The sequence below is a fragment of the Triplophysa rosa genome, linkage group LG3, assembly GCF_024868665.1.
Source record: "Triplophysa rosa linkage group LG3, Trosa_1v2, whole genome shotgun sequence".
NCBI lineage: Eukaryota > Metazoa > Chordata > Actinopteri > Cypriniformes > Nemacheilidae > Triplophysa > Triplophysa rosa.
Window position 1 is genome coordinate 3,888,607 of NC_079892.1, and position 22,914 is coordinate 3,911,520.

The following is a 22,914-nucleotide window of genomic DNA, read 5'->3' on the forward strand; positions in this document are numbered from 1 at the left end:
ACAATATTGTTTTGGACATTCCCTAGTGCACACAGCAGCTGCCCCTGACATCCCTGCCCCTGCTGACTGCCTCTCAGTATGGACCCATACTGCACTTATTATCAAACATAACACATACAAATGATTCATTGTGTATTTGTCTTGATATGAATGAATGGGGTTCGTGTAGCTCCACGGGTAAAGCATGGCAGCTGTGATGCCAAATTCATGGGTTTGAACACAAGATAAAATGCACCTTAAACACAACGTATTTATTTGGATAAAAGCATCTGAAGAAAATGGGAAATCGACTAAGACCATGAAAACAGTATTTCAGAAAAGTTAAACATATTATGTGATCACGAAGACAAAACCAGCTGTCAAAATATTTTTGTAAAAATATTTTCCATCCTCTGGCACTTCCTGTAATCTTAGATTTCACTAACATTTAAAAAGTGAATGAAGATACTGCATATGGATCAGCAGATGGCCATCTGGTCTGAAATTTTACAAATACTTCATGTCTCAACAACAAACTTGTCTCAAGGACGAACACACCTTAACCAGCCAAAACAGACTATATGTTAATGCATTTATTTTTAATGTGAGACACTAGGATAATGTAAAGAGGTGCCGTCTGTGTCACTCCAGCCTGACCCGTTTCCGTGGTGATGGGGGCGGGTCCAGAGCAAAGGCTGTGGGGGAAGAGGGGCGGGACTCTGGGATGTATTCCATGCAATATTTCTCGATGTATGGCCCGGCAATGTTCCACACCTGAATACAACAAATCAACATGAGATGTGAATTTTGAATGATGTCAAATGAAACTGCAATTGCATAATATGTATACAAATAGTTATGTCTTATATAAGAATTAAACCTACAGTAAAATGACTAGCCCTTAATTGTCTAATCAAGCACAACTTAAAAGAAACTGGGAAACTTGCCTTCTGGTCCACAAGAAGCCGATGTACAGCTTCAATATCTGGAGCCATGAATCTGTCTTTAAACCAGGGTCTGACGCAACGAGACGAAGATATGAATGACAACAGGTTTGTCAGTCATTAACCAGAAAGTTCAATATTTCAGGGTTAGTGCATCCCAGTTTGACCTACTTGACTGTACTGCGCACAAGGTCGTAGACTTTCTCCAATGGGGTTGTCGTACGCAGGGGGCGTAGGAACTCAATACCCTGACACGCTGCTAACAACTCAATCGCCAGCACTGTAAGAAAAGAAATCCCCAAATATCCAAATTTATTCCCAATCACACCCTTTTCATGTCTACACAAATCATGTGCCACCGAAACTGTCATACAACTTTTTTGATTGCATTGCAAATTCTCAAGTATTAGCTACCATTGTATTTTGCGCATGTTGTGTTTCTTCCGAAAGGGGGCGCCATAACAGTATCAGTTTTAGTTCAAATGAACAAGAAAGAATGTTAGCGTGTGTATGAGAGATTAACACAAGGTTTTGGACCTTGTTCGACGTGCTCAACCACTCGGAGGGCTTTGCGGGCCGCCCAGCCTCCCATGGACACGTGGTCCTCAGTGGCGGCGCTAGTCGAAAGAGAGTCAATAGAGGAGGGGTGGCAAAGCACTTTGTTCTCTGAAACTGTAGGGGGAGATGCATCTCTGTTTGGTTAATAGTTAACACAACCCAGAAGAGTATTGAGTACAGTTGACAACATTGAATCAATGTGCACTGTTTATGTTTTAGGAAACATAAAATACATTTTCAAGGCAGTGCATTTGTAATGCTAACCAAGAGCCGCGGCGGTGCAGTGGGCGATCATGAAACCAGAATTCAGGCCTCCTTCGTTGACCAGGAACGCAGGGAGTTCGCTGAGCGATGGATTGCAAAGGCGTTCGATGCGCCTCTCGCTGATAGATGCCAACTCGTGCACCGCGATCGCCAAATAATCCAGTGCCTAGAAATAGGAGATCATCAGAAGGGTGTTAGCGATACCAACCGTCATTGACAAATAAACGCTTTTGTTGATAGATGACCTTTGCTGGATATTCTCCATGGAAATTTCCACCAGAAATGGTCTCTCCTCTTTCTGCAAACACCATCTTAATTGCAGTCAAGGCCAAAGATACTGGCATAAAAATACTGTACTAACATGCTGATAGCTTTACACAAGTCTCATTCGTGTTAAGACGTGAAAAGGATACGGGATTGTCCGTGGCACTGTTTATTTCAGTATTAATGATTTTCTTGACAAACTCTATTGTGTCATTCACAATTCCATGGACCTGTCAAATTCAAGGCAAAACTGAATTAAAATTTAGTTTAAATATGGATCTTGATGTTATTTTAGACAAGACCACTTTATGCCTGACGTTACCTGCGGACAACAACGCATAGTGTAGGCGTCTTGAACCCTGTCGCAAAACCTGTGGCTCTCTGCACAGATTTAAAGCATAAAATGAGTTATTCGCTTTATGGCTAAACAGACTTTAATGGAGTTTCTTTGTTGACCTGCTATTTCAGACGGGTGGTGATCAGAATCCAGAAGGGATCGAAATCGCAGGGCCACCTCTTTCTGTCCTGGATGAGGACGGAGTTCATGGATATCTGTAGGAAATTTGTGGAATGTAAAATGGAGAATAAAGTTAGAAAACCGCTTTTACAGTTTTCGAAAAATACACCTAATCATACCCAGCACATCAATATCTTGTTGACACAGAAGCTACTGTTTGTTTTCCTCACCGCTATCAAAGGCTTTAGTGGTCCCCTTCAAAACCTCAAGGGTCAGGGCAGCGATGATGTCAGCCTGGCGGGCGATGGCCTCAGCCCTCTCCACGGCCTCTGCCCCCAATGAAGTGATCATCTGGGTCCCATTGATTAACGCCAAACCCTGTAAACAAAAATTTAATCTCTCTCCAAAATCTTAAATGCTTTTAAAGTACATCAAGTTCTTTTTCAAGATGCCTTGTTTTTTAGAGCACCATTGAATTCCCAGGGGGGGGGGGGCTCTCCTAAGTTCACGAACTATGCACGAAATTCAAAGTTTCTGACACACAAAACAGCCAAAAAAAGTCAACAGAAGGAGATAAACATGTTGACAGCGAGGGGATGTACCTCCTTTGGTTTCAGAGATATGGGCTTTAGACCATGTGCTTCCAAGACCTGTTTCAACACAAAGGTCAAAAGAGTAAAGTTAATGCATTCGCTTAACCATCATCACAACAAAGGTGACAGAAGACGCTTACATATTTGGCATCCGCCCAGCCGCTCTTGGGCGACCACATCTTTCCTTCTCCCATCAGGCCGAGGGCGAGATGAGAAAGTGGGGCGAGATCTCCACTCGCGCCTACCGTGCCCTTCTCTGGGACGTAGGACAAACAGGAAGCTGGGAAGAAAAAGGAAGGACACATTTTATCAAAATCAACTCCCTGTGGAAGCGGTTCAAAGAAACGTTATGCTAATATTGTTATGAACTTAAAACTTAGAAACATGAAATGGCATGTTTCTAAGTTTCATGTGGTGCTTTTAAGCTGTGCCAAAGAAACAAACAAAACCCTACAATATTCCTTTTTGTTTAACCAGTGAGGAAATCATTAATATACCATTGAATGCTTGTATCATGATGTGAAGAGTCTCAAGAGAAACACCGCTGTAACCTTTAGCCAAAACATTGATCCTCAGAGCGAGAAGCATTCTGGTCCTTTCTGGACTTAAAGGACTTCCCAAACCTACAGTCACATAAACAATAAACAATAGATTGATTCTATAAAAATGAATGTGGATCGAATTAATTCAGATTAAGACTGAAGAATATGCAAGCAGATTGTTACTATCCCAAAATATAGCTGCAAGCAGCAATTACAAGGTCAAGCCCTTCAAGGGCACAAAGGGAAATACATGTGGGCTTTTCTGATTGACCCCTAACTATGAACTACTTCACAAGCTGGTCATATGAAAAATAGGCATTCATTAAAATATTGTCACACCTGATGAATGCGAGCGCAAAAGATTTCGCTGAAGTTCACTGTGAAAGAAAAACAGCAGACGTTATTCAAATTACATAAAATGTTTGAAAAATGTTTAAGGGTTTAGGAAAGGAGATAAAAATTATATATATATACTTGAGCTTGCTGACTGGAATGACAGTCCGTGCAAATTTGCCAAACCCTGTAGTGATTCCATACACAACTACAGAAGGAAAAAGAAAAAATAGACTATTACAACAGGAATCATATTTTGAAACAAACTTTTTTGTTTTGTACTAAATTACAGTTTCTCAAAATGTTTACATGTTCTCTAGTCCTGCCATCAATTTCCTTAATCTTTATATTTCCTTACACTTTCCAAATATCATTCTCACCTTTGTTTTCTTTCACAATGGTATCCAGAAGCTCTCTTGACTCCACAACCTTCTGCCCAGCCTCTGGGGTCAGCTGAAGGTCCGATACATTTCAATTAACAAACACTCTTTACAAATGTTATTGTTTTAGGAACTGCTCCACCACAACCAACTCACCTTTATCTTATAGAGACCTTTCCCTAAATTAACCAGATCTGTTGAGCTCAAGCTGTTTCCATCTAGAGAAATATACTGAACAAGGAGAGATAACATTTAAAGAATAAATAATTATTAATAATGATAAACAGAATTGAATGTCTCTGATACTCCATACTCACGTCATTTGGTTCTCTGTACGCTCTCGTGCTGATTTTGTAATGTTAAAGACTTTCAAGACAGCAAATTCTTTTCTAAATGTTTGTAAAATCATAAAATATAAAACAATAACATTAAGGATACAGATGTGAAGCCTGGGGTTGGCTTGGTATGAAGTCTTGTGACATAGTGTCCCCTTCAATAGCTTAAAAAGATAACAGTAAAATAACAAGTTATCGACTTGCTAGTCACGGTAAACGACTCTGAAAGAACAACCTGTCCCAAGTCAAAATCACACTTTACAAACAATGATCTAATCACTGTGCATGTAACACATTACCAAGCTCAACGAAGTCATTATCCTCCAGGACGTCTTCTATGATATCATCATTATCCAGCAGACCCAAACCCTGGCATCTTCTAACCCAAAAGCACACATCCTTGATCGGATGGATTCCTGCGTTGTCAGGTTTGTTCTTAATGTAACGCTTGAGAGCTTCCGTGCCCAGCCACTTAATAGTGCAGGTGACATCTTTGCACGGAACGGTGAGCCACTCATCTCGGACGTGGACGGTGAATCGAGGCATCGCGCTGGACTGAACGACCGCAGGCTGCTACCTGAGGAGTGTGATGATGAAAGATGGTACAAAAATGTCAAAGGACCAATCAAAAGCTGTCCTGTGGACCCCTCCTTTTTGCACAGAAGAGTACAGGGTTGTGTTTGAATATCTTATCTCTACACAAAGGTTTTGTTAAAATGTTCAAAATTGATACAGACAGTCAACAGGCTGAACATTGGGCCAAAGCAGGCAATGGCCTGTCGGGCCCTTAGAAGCCAAAGACGTACTTCAAAATATCTGTCATGGGGGTAAATGATGAAACCAGTTTCATTTTTGGGTGAACTATCGCTATAAGGTCTTATTGCATATGAATGCACATTAGAAGGAATATTAATGAGGATCTTACTTTTTTTTTTCTTCTGGGTTCCAACGCAAAGGTCTCCTTTGTACACCCTTCCCCAAAACCCAACCATCACACAAATCTGTTAACTTTATTCGATTTAAAGCAAATACAGTATATGATAGTAATTGTTAAGTCAATATTCAGCGTGGTTTGGTAAGTTTAGCCAAATCTGTACACACAAGCTCTCTCTCCAAATCCTTTGCATATTCTCACATCTCTGTTTCTGCGCGGCTCAGACTCTCACAACTACATCATTCATTTCATCCTGCCATTGGATAGACTCCAGCTAGACTGAAAAACACAAAGTTAACGCAGATGTTTCTTCAGCCTGGGGCACGAAGCATGAGAGGAACCCCTTGTGTTAAAACACATCGCTCGGGTGAAAACAACTATCCACAGGAATAATATTTGGGTGCTCAGGGGCCAATTATGCCCCGAAAATAATATGTTTTTGAGGGAAATACATGTATGTGTGATTCCTTTGGATTTGTGGGATTTTTTCTATAGGTTGCATTGAGAATATTGAATAAAAAAAAATGCACTGAGGTAAGCCATGGCATTAAAGAGAAAATAAGTGATGAGTATGACAACATGTGTATGCATAAAATCCCTACAAACAACAAATGCATCGCAAAAGCATCTAACCTAAAAACAAAATAACTATTAAGCTAAACATTACAACGTTCCCACGGCACCTGATCTTTCCAAATGGGATCCCTTACGGCACCTTCCCATTCCTGTGTCAAACCCCCCTTCCCACCCCAACAGCAGCACATTCCCGAAACTCCACCCTTCCATTACCCTCCTGGATGAATTCCAGTCACTCCTTGACAGTCACAAGCTCCTTTGCACAGCAAAATCCGGTCTTGTTTTGATCAGCTTGGACGCAAGTCTGAAAATGTTCTGGACGCAGCCCGTTCTTCTCACCTGTCTCGTCGTAGCATTCACCATCACCTGTGAGTAACTGGACTGTTACCCAATGCACGGATGCAAAGTGTTGATTTGCCAAAGCTAGGTACCGCGAGTCTTTTAGTCCGTGGAGAAGGTGGCAAATCCTTGCAGCAGCATACAGAATGATTTTTGTTAGATCTGCATGAAAAATTGTGAATTGTATTGCTTTTCGCAGTATTCGAAGGGACCGACAGTGCCGCTGTGTCAGATAAAAAGGATGTGAAGGCATCCGACCCTCAAGGTGACCAAACCCTCCAATGTTCCTTTAGATCTTTCTAAAGCCTTCTTTCACCTCATTCTTCTTCTTCATCGCCATCAAAGGTGCACTGCGGAAGATCTTCATGCCAGAGGCGGACGCCTCCAACTTCTTCAAACGGCGAAGCAGGAGGGCTACGAAAAGCCAGGATGAGATAAACGGTGAGGCTCTCTGCGTGAAAGCTCTTGTATATGCGCTGGCAGATCAAAGATTTGAGTTTCAGTGTAGCAATCCAGAAGATTTGATGTTTAAACTGTGCATAAAGAAGTTTAAAAAGGGAGTAATGTATGTTACTGTAATTCGACTTTATTGCTAGCATCTTTCATGGATGATACAGCAACCACACTTAAAGTCGTGCAGTAAGTAAATGGACCGTAATGGCAAGTGCATAGCAAGTAAATAATAGTTGTGGCTTGCAGGAAAAATACAAATATAGAAGTGTTTAGTATTGGCTAGCTACAGGTGCAGTACTGCTAAGTGTGTGTGTGTGTGTTGAACCAGCTGTGAAATTCATGGGACACCACAGCACACGGCAGGAGCCACAGGGCAGCCTGGAGAAACCAGCCTGCAAACTTCAGCTCCTACCACTGCGGGAGGAGGGACTTTAGTGTTTATTCACGGCTTTCGTTTGGTTTGGCCTGGTCTGTGGTTGTTAGTTTGCGATTATGCGACCACCAAAAAGGTTACACACTCAGGTTCACTCACATACATGTGGGAGTTCAAGTGTCTGGATAAAAATGGTAGAAAATGTGCACTGGATACTAGACAATCTAAACATGACTTGATGTTTGAAAAGGTCAAGGATTAGTTGGCATGACCTTAGTAACTCATCAGGGCTCCGAAGCATGGAATCATATCATTTTGTGTACGATCATATCATTTTTGATAAGACCTCTGTCTTATAAAAGGAGCAAAATATTGATATGGTCGTAACTATGTTAAACTTGTGTCTTAAAGGGATACTTCACCCAAAACAAGAAAATTCTGTCATCATTTTCTCACCCTCAGATTGTTCCAAACCTGTATAAATGTCTTTGTTGAACACACAGGAAGATATCTGGAAGATTGTCAAATCTTCCCCCCCCCATAGTATTTATTTTCCCTACTAAATGGTGGGTGAGATCTGATATTCTTCCTAATTTTTTTCCTGTGTGTTCAGCAAAACAAATGAATGTATACTGGTTTGGAACAATAAGGGTGAGAAAATGATGACAGAATACTCATTTTTGGGTGATGTATCCCTTTAAAAAGGTAACTTCCATCACAGCCAATAATAAAGTTATTGAGAAGTACAGCCGGTAATGACACAGCATTATACACAGCACTGAATGAATTGTAAACTGTGTTGTGAAAATGATCTGAGTTTACACATGACTTGTAAGTGAAAACAATATATAAAAATGTGGGACATGACTTCATCCATCTGAAATTGACTGTGAACAGTACGCATCTCATACCAGAATGGAGCTGGTGGTTGTAGGGGAGTTTTTTGTAGCACCAATTAAAGTTACATTTATTTATTATGTATGTAGTTATTATGTTTTGAAACAAATTTGAAAAAATGTAGCATTAGAAACCACTGAATCGTGCACAACAAGACCAATGAACTGAGTTAAGGGAATAGTCAATATTTACTTGACCCATGATTTATGTCATGCAAACACATTTTTGGAGACATTTGTGCAGAGTCCTTGCGCGTTTTCCATATAATGACTATTGTTACAAATAGACTAAAAAAACAAATAAATAAAAGCATCATTAAAGTAGTGTATACATACATAAGTATTATTGGTTTTCTAAAACCAAACAGCTCTCAGCATACAAAAGTTTGTCTAATAATTTAAGTACAACAAAAAGAGGTTTACATCAGTAACTTCTGAACGTTACCTCATTCCCAGCTCGTAGTATTTGGCTCACATGTCTTTCTTTTCTGCCTCGCACACTTGTTTTGTCATGTTAGCTGAACAGAGGCAAAGACTGGCAGCAGATCTGAGGATGAGACAATTTCACGAGGAGCAGAGGAATACGTTTGAAAACTACGCCGAAGAGGAAAATGACGGTGAGATCCAGTCACTCACATTCAGCTGCGTTTGAAATTCACTGATGACATAACACAAAACATTTACATAAAACAATACATTTCATTTTAAAAAATCATTTTAAATCATTAGATAAAAAACAACATTGGACTAAACAACACATTTTTTAAACGTAGAACATTTACATAAAATTGTATAACATAGATCAATATTTTATTTGTCAAACGTTATCTTTCTTTATGACTATTTTTAAATAATAAAATAAATTGTGATCTTTTTTGCTCTGCTTTGCTGTCTGTAAAAACATATAAGCGCAATATGATTTCAAATTTAACATTTGAACTTTTTTTATTGTTCCAGAGCAAGATGAGCGGACCAGCGAGAGCACAGAGCAGTGGAGAGAGTTTCATTATGATGGTCTCGACCCTTCTTATGAATACAACAGACACACAGTCTGAAACCTAATTAACAAAGCAAGAAAACGGGTGAAGCGCTAGAACAGTACACTTTACAGTACATTTCTGAGTGTTTTTTGGTAAAAATGAAAGACCTATATAGGGCTAACAATAAAACAGTTTTATGCATTTAATTCATGCAGCTCATGCATGATATTTCTTTAAAAAGATGTATTTATTCCATTATCCTAGACTAATTATATAATACTTCCAGTCTTACATTATATATAATATTTTAGTATGTGTTTTCATGTGTAGCCTAATAGTTCTTCTAGTAAAAACCTATTGTATTCTTATGAATAAAATCTTATATTTTTATAGCATTTCAGAGCTTTGCAAAATAATTACAGTATACATTAAACAAAATAGTGCTTGCACACATTCAAAATAAAATACCACATAACCTGTTGTTCTTATTTCAATCTTGTGTTAGGTTAGGCCTTCTAATATTTGCTGTATCGCAAAACTTTCGAAACACATGTTTGTTCCTTGTTTAAGGTAATACCGTCAGGCTTGAACAGAGACAGCAATTTTTTTTTGTTAAATAAAAACCAAGTTGAAAAAAAACACAACAAAATAGTTGGCATCATTGTTGTGTTTAATACAAATTTAAAATAAACTCACCAAGAAACATTCACCATTATACAAATCTGCCAAAGAGAAAAAAAACTGTCTACATCATTTCTGTGACTTAAATGAAAGAACCAGCACTTGGGTGCTAAATTCAGACCGCTGGTATGAAGTCCCACAATGGGTGGGATTTAGAGCAGAGACTGTCTTCTCATGATCATAATTCATTTGACAGCTACAGAGAAACCGGTGTAGGCATCCTACACTGGACAATTCTTCTTATTTTCTGTCAAAATAGGCAACACAAGGTCAACAAATACAAATGTTCATTATATAGCTGTTTTGTCACTGAAGCATATACTATTCAGATATTTAAATGTCCTAGAGTTTGGCTTTCCTACCTTCCTCAATCCTTTTTGATACAATTACAAAACAAAGTTATGATGACATCATTACAGTGTTTATGTTACATATATATCACATAGAATAATATCACTATATATAGGTATATATCACAATATCAATATTTTCAGTGTCAACAACAATTGAACAATACTTCAATTTACACAAAATAAATGTTGATTATTCAACACTCATGTAAATACACTGTAACATAAACACTATAATGAAAAGTGACCACATTTGTTTTTAATGTTGTAGAAGCCATTAAAAAAGAGAAATGCATTTGCAGAACTCCAAACACTACACAAAACACCTTAAAAAGTGTTTTCAATGTGAATTATTTTATACAGACTTCCAAAACATTTGACATGGATATTACTCCACGTTCCTTAACAAATTCTTGGTAAAACCATTAAAACTCACGTTTTCATTTAATACAATATTCACATCCTTCATTCCCACATTTACATATCAGACGAATTTAGATTACTGGATGACAATAAAAACTTGGTCATTGTTATTTTCAAGCCAGACGATTTACGACATAAACTTCTCTAAACATTTTGTTCAATTCAAAACGGACAACTTCTGTTGGTTTGGTCACAACAGCAGCAGGTTGAAACACAGCAGCAAAAACGACAACAGCTGTTTTATGAATGAAATCGGTTTTATCTACACAGCTCTTGTGCTTCCATTCGTGTCCTGGTGTACTTTCTAAGACTCCATTCAAGAGTCACTTCAAACAAACCTTTGACAAAACGCCACGTACGCCCATGTCGCCAACTTTGCTCGGTCATCCAGTCCCCTCAAAAATACAGTCGGTGCTTCACGGCAATTTTTAAAACAGCACCTCACTGACTTTCCAAAGAAGGAAACAGGACCTTGCAACAGGTGACTGTGACAATAGAAGTTACCGATGAACAGACAAATGTTTTTTTCGAAACATTCCCAAAGTGCCATAGTCTCCAAAAGAGCAGTCCAACAGGAAGTGATGTCACTTGGAGCCAGTGATGATGGTGGTGACCGTGGACGGGCGTGGATGGCGCTCGGGCGTTCCCTTCCTCGAGGAAGAGTTGGACGCTTGCTGCGCGGTCAAACCTAGACAAAGATAACACCCTCCTCAAGGGCTGTTCGACAACACGAGATATACAACATACAGGACACATCAGATGGTAAGTAACTCAACACGGTCAACAAAAATCCTGTTCGGGTGGCGTCCCACGAGCCTTTATTCAATTATCACAGTTAACAATTGTCATTTGACATGTCTGGCTTTGCGTTTGCAAATGGAAAAGTTTGGATCATATGATTTAGAATAAAAGGAACCTCACTGGTCATTACCAAGACCATTAGCCTCGGCGACTAACAATAATTTCAACCTCAGACGTTGTATTTTAGTCGGCTGGGCCATTAGCTCAGCGGGATGTCGAGTCCGCCCGCTGATTCTCCAGCGACTATGCAAATGAAGCTTACGACTGAAAGCCGCTTAAATAATTGGCTAGTGGGATGTCGGCTTCAATTACAGCGAATGCAAAAAACAAAACGTTGCAGCGATAACTTACAGTCGTTGCGGCTGACTGTGGAAACATCGACGGACTGACTCTTTCCCGGCATGGACGGCTGATTCTGTTTACTGTGCTGAGAAGAATCCATACTGCTGCCCAGCTGAAGACGCCTCATGTGTCTGATCACTGCGGTCGCATTAAATGCTTGCTGTAGATAGATGAAAGAGGAGAGAGAGGGACGAATTTTAGACTGCCACTTTAAATGAACATTTTATCTAAATTTACTCAGTTTCATCCCAGATGTATATGATTTTCTTTCTTGCATGTCTTGTGACTAGTTGTCCTATGATATGTTGTCACGAGACATGCAAGACCAATGAGATTTGATGTTATTGACATTTGATTTTAGAGCTATTTGTTTTGGGTTCAGTTCCATTAATATATAAAAAAGATATTGTTTTATCATACTTCTGTTGTTTTGTTTTATAAGACAAATCTAACCCATTGGAGTCATTTGGATTTTTTTAATGATGGATGCATGTGCTTTTTGGAGCTTCAACTTATTGAGATATATGAATATCAAGAAATTAAGATTTTTATTTAAAAAGAAAATAAGATAAGTCATATAAATTATAATTATGACAGAATTTTTATTTTTGGATGAACTCATTAAGAGCCTTAAACCTTTTTGTTGGTTATTAAGTTATAATAGAATGTAGTCCAATAGTTATCAGCAGTATATTTGTTTTATATATTTAAGAAAAAGGTGAAAACAAAAACGTGAACAGTATTTTTTTCCAGAAAATGCACAACAGATATCGAAAGCAAATAGTTCAAAATAAACGTCAAACTGGAAAATAAATGTGCTCACTTACCCTCCATTTAGCTTTTGCAAAGTTTTTCTTCATCTGTCTACTGACTGATTCATGAATGTTCTTGCACAGAGCAGTGTCACCAGCTATCCTGCAAAAAAAGAAGACAAGTCGGTGGTCAGACTTCATGCAGTTTCATCAGACATCCATGAGGAGGCAGTCAGAGGATATATAACCATACGCATGAGCTAAAACATGTTCATAGTATGACATCTACTGTATAAACACAGAGCTGTGGGTTGTGTGGTAGTCCAAAACAGCCTACAAAAATGGGTTTAATAAGTCGGAAGCTTGAAAATATTTTAAATTGATATGAATGCAGCAAAAGTTAAGAGCACAGTGGTGCCACAAATACCAACAAAACAAATACAATCAAAAACGTTAATAGTTACAAATGCATCTAGTCGAGTGATGTACTGTATATGAGATCTATTGGAAGAGTGTTGTGTTAGCTGTACACATACTAGTATAAAGTATAGCTTAAAGTCCCCGTGAACAGGAAGTTGCGATCGTTTTTACTTACGTATTCTGACACATTTCCGAGTGAAAAGGAATTTCAAAGGAGAAAATTAGTGGGCGTGGCTTGCATTTTTCACTGCGAATTGATTGGATGTTTAAAAACAGCTGTTGCATTGAGTTTGAAATTGGCAGCAGACTGACAGTTGAAGGGGGGGGAGTTAACGGATGCTCCGGCCAAGCCGTCTAAGTTTGCGTCATTTGAGATGGATAGTCATTTTCAGATTTTAACTGAAGATCATGAGGGTACATGAACTTTAAAAAGGAAATGACCGACATTGATAAGCTATTTATTATAAACGCTGCAATATTTCATGAAAAAATAAGAATAGTCATTTTTAATTTCACTGGGACTTTAAACGGATAGTTAAAGGGATGGTAACCGAACCACAATGTTGGTTACCAACATTCTTCAAAATATCTTCTTTTGTGTTTTGGAGAAGAAAGAAAATCATACAGGTTTAAAATGACAGAGGGTGAGTAAATGATAAAATAATTTTCATTTTTTGGATGAAATATCTCTTTAAATAAATAAAATGTAATAGGGTCTTGCATTGCTTTCCACAGTTGCTTATTGTAGATTCGCCACTTGTTGACTCCTTTAGGTCACACAATTAACACTCAGTACGTGTGCGAACACAACAGATGTATTCCTTGTCGCTCACCATGGATGCAGCAGAGCCTCTTCACAAGTGAGCCTCTTTTCTGGATCTTTCTGCATCAGATTGTTGATGAAGTTCTTAGCTGTGAAACAACACAAATTCAGAAAAAAAAACTAAATCGGTTACACAAGGGTGAAGTTCTAATTGTGAAAAATTGACACCCTCCCACACTTCCCCAGGCATCAGGGAACAGCTTGTTGCGTGGGTGTTGAGTTGTTATTTTCAAACGCTGCCGAATCGCCGAGCGCCAGATAATGCCTTTCAATTGGTGATTTATATCTGGCTGCAAAAGTGGTTTGTTTCGGGGGAAAAAAACCTTATTAAAGTCGCTCAAGTCAAGACTATCAGTGACAAATAAGTGGAAGTAACCGGAGTCGTGCTGGATTATGTTTTCAGTGGGTGGGAAACACAAAAGGGGGGTAAAAATGGGGTAATTATCACTGATAGTAATGGCTTGATACAAATGACTATATAGTGCGTACGTCAAAAACGGTTTGATTTAAGATTCGGAGCCATAACACTCGACTCACCTGAATCTGAAATGTCGTCCCAGTACGGGGAATCAAACTCGTATTCGGCTCTTAGGATTTGCTCGAAAAGTTTGGAGTCGTTCTCGTCGTAAAACGGAGGGTAACCGCACAATCTGAAAAAAGTATTATGGTTAATGTTAGTTAACACCAATATAATTGTTCAATGTTCATGTAGGTACAACAGGTACAACTTTTGACTTTTAAAATGTATAGTAAATGTTAAAATTAACATTAACATTATTAAATGATGTTAATGATTAAACTAATGTTAAAAGGACAGTTCACCCGAGATTTAAATATTTGTCAACATTTAATCACCCTCATTTAATTTCAAACGACTTTCTTTCTTCTGCAGAACACAAAGTAAGTTATTTTGAAGAATATCGGTAAAAGAAAACTGTTGGTCCCCATTGACTTGCACTGGTTTTGTGTCGATACAATAGAAGTGAATGGGGACCACCGTTTTCTTCTCACCGACATTCTTCAAAATATCTTCTTTTGTGTTCTGCAGAAGAAAGAAAGTCATACAGGTTTAAAATGACAAAAGGGTGTGTAAATGATGACAGAATTTTTATTTTGGGGTGAACTATCCCTTTAAGAAATGCAACTACTTACAGGATATAAGCAATAACTCCAATAGACCAGCAGTCCACAGCTTTGCTGTAAGGTTTCTGTGCTAATACCTCTGGTGCTAAAGAGAACAAATTAAGACGAAAGCGATAAAGGCATAAATAACATCTATAAATAAATAAATATACTAAGAAATAAAAGATTAAAAGGAATAATTAAATTCAAAAGAAACATTTGGTAACCGTTTACACCCTGTTATGTTGTTCCAAACCCATTCATTTAATTTGTGCTACATTTTTCATGTAGGTTCGGTTAAACTATTCCTTTAAGTCAATACTGATTCACACCGAATGCAATTTGGTGAGCTATGAGTAAGATAAATGGGGTGACAGCCCTACCCACGTAGCCTGGGGTCCCGCATGCTGTGGACATGATGTCATTGGCAGCGCCCTCCATCTTGGACAGCCCAAAATCGCTTATCATAATCTTGGATTCTTCATGCGTGTTAAAATACAGCAGATTCTCAGGCTACAAGGAGACAAAAGAGAGAATAAAGGTGAAAAAATGAACGAGAGACGGTTATTTACACTTCTCTTGTCTACAGAAGTGGAAATAAGTGGTCAGGGTTTGGTGACCTTTCAAGTCTTTCGCGCACGCGGTTCCTCATTGCGTTATTGAAGAATAACGAAACTGTCTCTGTATATCGATTTGTTTTAGGTGTAAGGGGAGTTCGGTGGAGGGGAACTGTCACCTTAAGATCTCTGTGGACGATGCCCAGCAAATGCAGGTAGTTGACCGCATCCAGGACCTGTTTTATTAAAGCGCTTGCGTCTCGCTCGGTGTAGAAGCCTCGTTCTACGATTCGGTCAAACAATTCTCCACCTGACACACTGAAAGAAAGGAAAGGAAAATGCGTGTGATGCTGTGACCAAAAGATAAATAGAGACAATAAGCAAACAGCGTGGACTCACAGTTGCATGACCAGATAGAGATGACTGGGGCTTTCATAAATGTCGTCCAGAGCCACAATGTTCTCGTGCTTTATTCTGAGAGAAAAAATTACAATGTGAGGAAGAAATGCATTAACATACCGCAATTTTTTACTGTTTTGAGCGCACTGAAAATCACCATTGCTCTGCATATAAAAATGCAAAAAAGTCTGTATTCCAAAGATACAATAAATACAAGTGCTGATTTATTAACATCATGTGACCACTGTGCAATACAGCATCTCTTCTTTGCTATCCTTTCTTGCCTAAACGCCTTTTTACCATGACAACCACAGACCTGCGCTCGGCCTCACTGTGCGGTGAATAGCGAGGTCTGCGGCGGAGGCCGCATGAATCATTCGTACGGCCTTTAAAACACTTCTAACGCTTTACACAGGGACAGGTAGAAGTCAGTGAAGGTAGGAGGCCGTGAGGAGAGTGACAAAGACTGAGTCATCGCCCGCTCGGAGGAGAATAGCTGAAACACCCACTAACTGCTTCCTTTGAACTTTAGGGTAGAGCTGCTGCTGGAGGAACCCGCGTGAAAGATGTAAAGCACGTTGGACTTTTTCAGAGGCTTTTTGAATACTCACTTCCTCAGGACTGCAATTTCGTTTTCGATTCCACTTTCTTTGCCTCGGAGGGCTTTTTTTGGAATGCACTTCACCGCGCACATGTCACCCGTGGCCTTTTCGTGGGCTAGAACCACCTCAGAGAAAGCCCCACTGGAGGTATGAGAGAGATGAAAAATGATTAGTTGTAGTTGTTGATAAAGAAAGGAGAATGAGACAAGAGTAGGTAAGACAAAAAAAAAGGTATTGTTGGAAACCACTTGGGGACTCTATAGGTTAAAGCACTGGTTCTTAAACTTTTTCGTTGTAAGGCCCCCTTTGTGTTAAGTGCATCGCTTTGCGGCCCCCCATATAAAGACATACAATCTTAAACTTAGAATTTTAATTAAACCAAAAACATTCAGTTATACAATGCTGGAACCTCAATTCTTTTGGTTGGTGGTGTCATTTTTCTGATGTTTGATTGCATAAAATCTGTGATAAATTTCTATATTTCATAAAATGCCACAAAATCTGTGGCCCCCCTGGATCCATCTTGGGGCCCCCCAGGGGGCCACGGCACCCAGTTTGAGAACCACTGGGTTAAAGGGATAGTTGACCAAAAATGGAAAGTCTGCCATCGTTTACTCGCCCTGTTGTTATTTCAAACCAGTACGACTTATCTTCTGAAGAACACAAAAGAAGATATTTTGAAGATTGTTGGTAACCAAACAACGGCGGTACCCATTCACTTTTGTTGTGCGAACACAAAACCAATGCAAGTGATTTAAAAAGAAACCTTTCTTCGTGTTCTGCAAAAGAAAGAAAGTCATACAGTGAGAAGAGGATGAGTAATGACAGAATTTTTATTTTTGGGTCAACTATAATAGGTACAGTCAGTGAGGTCCAAATGTGGAGACTATATTGTAAATGTATGAGTTTCAAAATAGCACATTTTAGATTTTTTTTTACTAAAAACATTTAAAAAACGAAAAAAATGTAATAATATGCAAGGCTGATATGTAGGGCTGTAAAAATTACTTAAAATTATTTATTTTACATTTTCATTCAAATGTAGATTATTTTTAGAATTTTCTTGATTTTTTTTATTTAAAAAGTTTTTTCTCGACACACTGTGCAAAATAAAGATTTAAACATCAAACACAAATGTGTGAACATAGATTACGCAACACAATATGGACAACCCCCATCCTTCTCTCTCTCTCTCTCTCTCTCTCTCTCTCTCACACACACACACACACACAAAACTGGTTTCAAGTCCTCAACACCTAAAGCTAATAATCACACAAACCTTTCTGCATTCTTACATTTTCAATAAATATCATTCTGAATAAACTGTATTCCCTCATGGGGACCTGAAAAATGTCCCCACAAGGTGAAAATCTACTTGTATTACTATCTTTGTGGGGACATCGGGTCCCCACACAGTGATGAATACCAGAGCACACACACATAAACCTTCAATTTATTTAGTATATGTCCCATCATTATGCACTATGTGTAATCATTTGTCCGCCGTGCCTTGTAGCTAAACCTTCACTGATCACTGAAAATCTGCTCTAATCCCCGCGCACACACACTTGTGTAAAAATACTGACACAAACACACCACAGTCGTCCAGGCGGCTTGGAACAAAACAGCATTTTTAGTAAAAGGGTTTCCCAAACCATTTGATCTAACAAAGGCCTTGGTGCATTTCCAGAACAACGGATTTGTCATCTGTGTTTAAACTGCAAAATACAACTCATTCGCGATTAAAACATAAGCCCATCAGGAGGCTGGAAATGCGGTGAGTCATTGGGCGAGAGCCCAGAAGGTTTAATACTTTGCAAGATATGTATGAGAGAGAGAGATATTGCAGTGGCTACGGCATTCATCTCTGCTTTTAAAATCCAGAAGAGAGGCAACAGTGTGTACATTTCATTTACATATCATACAATAAAGAATTAGACTAAATAAAACAGACCCAATTTTGCATGTGGGTGAGCAATTCTTGTCCTTACAAAAGTTTGCACCACAACGCTACACTGCTGTGGGTGGTTGCCAGGGCGTTTCTATCTTTAAGTTCTTTTTTCGCTGCTACTGTCGTCAAAAATGGACAAAGTAAAATGAAGCAGTGTAACCACGTGGTGTAGTTTTGCACGAGGATCAACTAAAGAGGAAATCATCAAAGCCACAGGAAGTATAAGCCATGAAGTACCGCTATAAACCTGCATCCACCAATGACCTTCAAGAGTTGGGCTTCCTGTCAGTGCTGTGGTTTTGCATCGCCATTACACTAGACGCACCTGTAACACTTACAAAGTTTACATTTTGCAACAGCGCTTCACCAGGTATCCGAGTATAAACAACATTTTTATATAATGTGGGCATATTGTCCGGGGCAACATGCATTTGCATACTGTACATATTACACCTTTCTAATTTGCATGAGGTCGGATAGGAGTAGTGACTCTGTGGTGCATAACCCCATAGCTTTGCACTAATGTTGAATTTCCCATGCAAATGTCAATGAGTTTCACGATATGTATAGCGTATGAGACGTGGGTGTAATCACACGGTGTGGGATGTCAATTCAGATCAAGACTATAGGGCTTCTGGTTTAAATGGAATGTTCTGGGTTCAGAAATTCTTGAAAGCTTATTTGTATTTTTCTCTAGCAAAATGTGTTATTTTATGTAAAATTCTATTCTATTCGCACATAGAGACCTTTAGTTAAACTGGCCCCTCCCCTTTACAGGTCACAGGATTAAGATGGGATTAATCTAAAAATGCTCCTAGATTAACATCCCACTGATTGTAATTTCTCTTTTAGGAACGCTTAGAGTGATTCTGATGGAGTTGTGCGACTGAAAGTATTTGCATGAGGATGGGTGGTCGATGTGTGTGTTGTGTGTGAGTCATTGTGTGTAGGAGAGTCTGAACTATTTCTGACAAAATCCAGCCGTGGGCACCCAACCAACCCAAACACACTGTATGCAGATTCTGTCCCATTATGACAAATAACTGCGCAAGGGGGTGCATGCGTTACAATCATTTTAACAGGGGTAAAGTGTGTAATGTAGGGGGAAGTGCCTAACTTTAACCATGGTGAATCCAATCAAAGGTGTGTGTTTGTGTATAACAGCTCATCCATTTACAATTTTAATTCAGAACATTTTCTAGTATTTACAGATTGTCTGAGACATATTCAGACCATCCGTCACTATTCAAAATCTGCATGCTTAATTAAATCCATTTAAAGAAATGTACCATTTGTTTTCATTATAAACAATTTAACAACCCATTTTAACCTGCTGTTTAAATGGCTGTGCGCTGGTTTCAGTTTAGCGAGTCTGGAAAATCTTGTATAAGGCGCATTAGAGGATCAGTTATGTCATCTTCAGGATGGGAGATCCTAGATGGATAATCTGTGTTCCTGATGTGATTACAATTTGGTGCGCCATTACTTTTTAAAGCATTAGACACAAATCGAATGTTTTTTATGTTTTATCGTGTTTAAACTATTTAACAATAATAAATATGGAGTTATTCAGGTTGGCTCTGCAATCCTCATTTCTCAAATCAGAGTGAGAGAGAGAGAGTTCACATTAAGGGTGGAGTGTTGAACCTTAGTCAGATAACAACATGTGCACGCATATCTTAGATTTCTGATGCTGGTCTGCTGAGACTATAACATGCTTGTGGATTACAACAAAAAAGATCTTCGTGTGGAGATACGTCTAAAAATTCCCTAAAAAGATAAGATGATTCATATTGATAACTGGCATTAATAAAGTGGCTCTATACAAATCACTTGCCAGCCGTGATTGACGTGTTACCACTAAAGCGACTAGCAAATCTGTTTTAGTCGTGCCGTTGTAAAAATGTTATGCAACATAAATCTTCACTGTGAGATGCGCGAGACCCCATTTTTAGGATTTAAAAGACCCTGACAGACCACCCATATACACACATTATCCTCAGATGTATCATTTGCTCTTTCAGTTTAGATGCAGCGGCTTTTCTTTACAATTTCCACCATTATCCAACTGTGATAAAATTGTGGTAAAACCAGACAAAATGAAAAAACACACACTTTCAAAATAGTTTCCTCTCTCCAGGAATGTAAAGGTATGTCGGGCATATGGCACTTGCAAATCTACAGTGTCAAAAACTGAACTTTTCTTTTAATAATTTTAGTTCATCCCAAAATCAAATTTGTGTGATTGTTTACTCACCCACATGACGTTCAACATGTTTTAAGACCTCCCGCCATCTTCGGAGCACAAGTAAAGATATTTAGGCGATATCCGAGAGATTTCCAGGCTTCCTCATAGACATCATGGTTATAGTTGTTGTCAAGGTCCAGAAAATTACTGAAGACATCGTTAAATTGGTCCATCCGCTCATAGTGGCTCAATTGAATTCTGCATGCGAATTCTGAATTCTGCAAGTGCTCTCGTGAACGTGCAGCATAGACTGACAAGCCACAGGAGAATATATCGATTTAAGTCGTTATTTTGGTTGGTTTTTCGCACATAAAGTATTGTCATCACTTTTAATTGATTCACTATGAGCGGATGGACCAATTTAACGATGTCTTTAGTACTTTTCTGGACCTTGACAACAACTATGACCATTATGTCTATGAGGCCTGGAAATCTCTCGGACGTCACCTAGATATCTTTATTTGTGCTCCGAAGACGGCGGGAGGTCTCAAAAGATGTTAAAAAATCACACAAATTTGATTTTGGGATGAACTTACCGATTAATGTCAAAGCTTTACCGGGGAAAACCCTGTTAATGCTAGTCACTACACGAAAGCAAATTAGAAACAGTTGTTAGTGTCAACATGAGGTTGTGTTGTTTGTTGTGGAATGATCAAAGTAAGGACTGACATGCGTGTCATTTAGGTTAAGTATGGATTTAAAGGGACAGTTCACACAATAACGACAATTCTGTCATCCTTTATTTACCCTCTTCTTCTTCATTGACATATTCGGAGAAATGTCTCGGTGATTTTGTGTCCAAACAGAGGAAGTCAATAGGAACCAAAGCTGTTTGGACACCAACATTCTTCAAAATATTTTTTTTTATGTTTGGCAGAAGAAAGTCATACACACTTGGAATGACACGAGGGTGAATAAATAATCAAATAATTTTCAGTTTGGGTGAACACTTTAATGGACATTCATACTGTTGTTCATTGATAGCTTTTTATCACCTAAACATCCCCTCCTACAGCCGATTCATCTTGCCACTGCCCTTACAAAAAATGAACCATGGTCGCACTACACAAACTACGGTTTTTGCAGTAAAACCATTACAGTAACTCCAAATTTCCAATAGTCTCATAGGAGCAGTAGTTTAACCATGATATTTGTATAGTAGACTATATAGTTTGGTAAACAATCTACCAAAAACAATCATTATTTTTCATGTTGTTGAGTTAAGAACAATATTTATGAATGACAATGTCCTGAAACGCACGATTTGTGAGCATTAACAGAACCTGGATCTCTTAGGAAAATCCACTATGGTCTTATTATGGTTAAAGTATATTTACCATGTTATTTTGTAGTTTTACTAGGCTAAATACCACAGTTTCACTACAGTGAGACCATATCGTTGTTTTTGTGGTTATTACGATACAAATGATAGTAAAAATATGGTTAATCCAGTGGCTATTTTCGTAAGGGATGTGTCTGATGGGATGTAAAAGTAATTCAGCCAAGCGTTACAGGTCAAACTTTCAGAACAAATTGGAGGACACTGACAAATACTCACGTCCCGAGGATTTCTTTAAACTCGAATATCTTCCTGATATCATCCACCTGCTTCTTCCACGACCCGTTCACGGACTCGTCGCTTCCCCTGGCCATGGTGCTTCCAGGGAGAGCGAAAAACCTTCTTAACGCGTAAATCTTTCCAACCTTAATAGAAAACAAAACCAGATAACCGAGTAAAAGCGAACAGAGATCCTTCTCACTGTCTGTCCGGCTTTAATCGGCGCCCGCATTCCGATATCAGCTCGACCGGTACGTGCGCGCGACTAATCCGCTCGGGTCGACTCGCTGCGGATCCGCCTCACTGACTCACCGCGTCAACTTAACCGCGCAAACGCACCGTTCCGTCAAGGCTTTGCGAGGTTGGGCTGTTATTACAGGCACCCGGTTGCCCCGTGAATGAACGGATTGTGTGCGTGTGATAGAAACTGAATGAAAAAGGAGGGCTGGACGGACTCTGCGTCAGGAACCGCAGAACTGCTGCATATACTTGCATTGCATATTGCGCATTTGAGAAGCACTTGTCTTATCCAAAGTGACTTACAATGCATTTAAAGTAGGCTTTACATTTGTTTTTCAGTGTGATGATCGAACCTATGACCTTGACGTTGCTAACACAATGCCCCAGCTACTTGAACACACAGACATGTTCAGCCAGGTGTAAATAACTAAAAGATGAGATCACA

The 22,914-nt window shown here is 39.0% G+C and overlaps 3 protein-coding genes across 4 annotated transcripts; 1 reads left to right on the forward strand and 2 right to left on the reverse strand.

The window, feature by feature from the left end:
* Positions 1-332: 332 nt before the first annotated feature.
* hal (histidine ammonia-lyase) lies at positions 333-5,796 on the reverse strand. The gene is made up of 21 exons (XM_057330138.1): positions 5,575-5,796; positions 4,949-5,226; positions 4,753-4,813; positions 4,632-4,659; positions 4,471-4,545; positions 4,315-4,387; positions 4,076-4,142; positions 3,941-3,978; positions 3,557-3,682; positions 3,200-3,339; positions 3,069-3,116; positions 2,697-2,844; positions 2,466-2,561; positions 2,332-2,390; positions 2,159-2,239; positions 1,991-2,056; positions 1,746-1,911; positions 1,461-1,595; positions 1,095-1,203; positions 927-996; positions 333-753 (listed from the first exon to the last, which is right to left on the reverse strand). The coding sequence occupies exons 2-21, from the start codon at positions 5,193-5,195 to the stop codon at positions 622-624; spliced, it is 1,965 nt and encodes a 654-aa protein (XP_057186121.1). The 5' UTR covers positions 5,196-5,226; positions 5,575-5,796; the 3' UTR covers positions 333-621.
* Positions 5,797-6,410: 614 nt separating this feature from the next.
* Positions 6,411-9,521, forward strand: ucmab (upper zone of growth plate and cartilage matrix associated b). Its single transcript, XM_057330258.1, has 5 exons — positions 6,411-6,527; positions 6,698-6,763; positions 6,844-6,939; positions 8,739-8,837; positions 9,178-9,521. Exons 1-5 carry the CDS (start codon positions 6,470-6,472, stop codon positions 9,273-9,275), a joined length of 417 nt encoding a protein of 138 aa, XP_057186241.1. The 5' UTR covers positions 6,411-6,469; the 3' UTR covers positions 9,276-9,521.
* Positions 9,522-9,858: 337 nt separating this feature from the next.
* Positions 9,859-22,725, reverse strand: camk1db (calcium/calmodulin-dependent protein kinase 1Db). 2 transcript variants are annotated; one of them, XM_057330445.1, is made up of 11 exons: positions 22,230-22,725; positions 16,482-16,613; positions 15,871-15,945; positions 15,651-15,789; positions 15,298-15,427; positions 14,945-15,020; positions 14,330-14,442; positions 13,803-13,881; positions 12,625-12,712; positions 11,807-11,957; positions 9,859-11,342 (listed from the first exon to the last, which is right to left on the reverse strand). In XM_057330445.1, the coding sequence occupies exons 1-11, from the start codon at positions 22,322-22,324 to the stop codon at positions 11,239-11,241; spliced, it is 1,182 nt and encodes a 393-aa protein (XP_057186428.1). In that variant the 5' UTR covers positions 22,325-22,725; the 3' UTR covers positions 9,859-11,238. The 2 variants fall into 2 exon arrangements, with proteins under 2 accessions (XP_057186428.1, XP_057186429.1); XM_057330446.1 differs by having other exon boundaries at positions 9,859-11,371.
* Between the last annotated feature and the right edge of the window lie 189 nt (positions 22,726-22,914).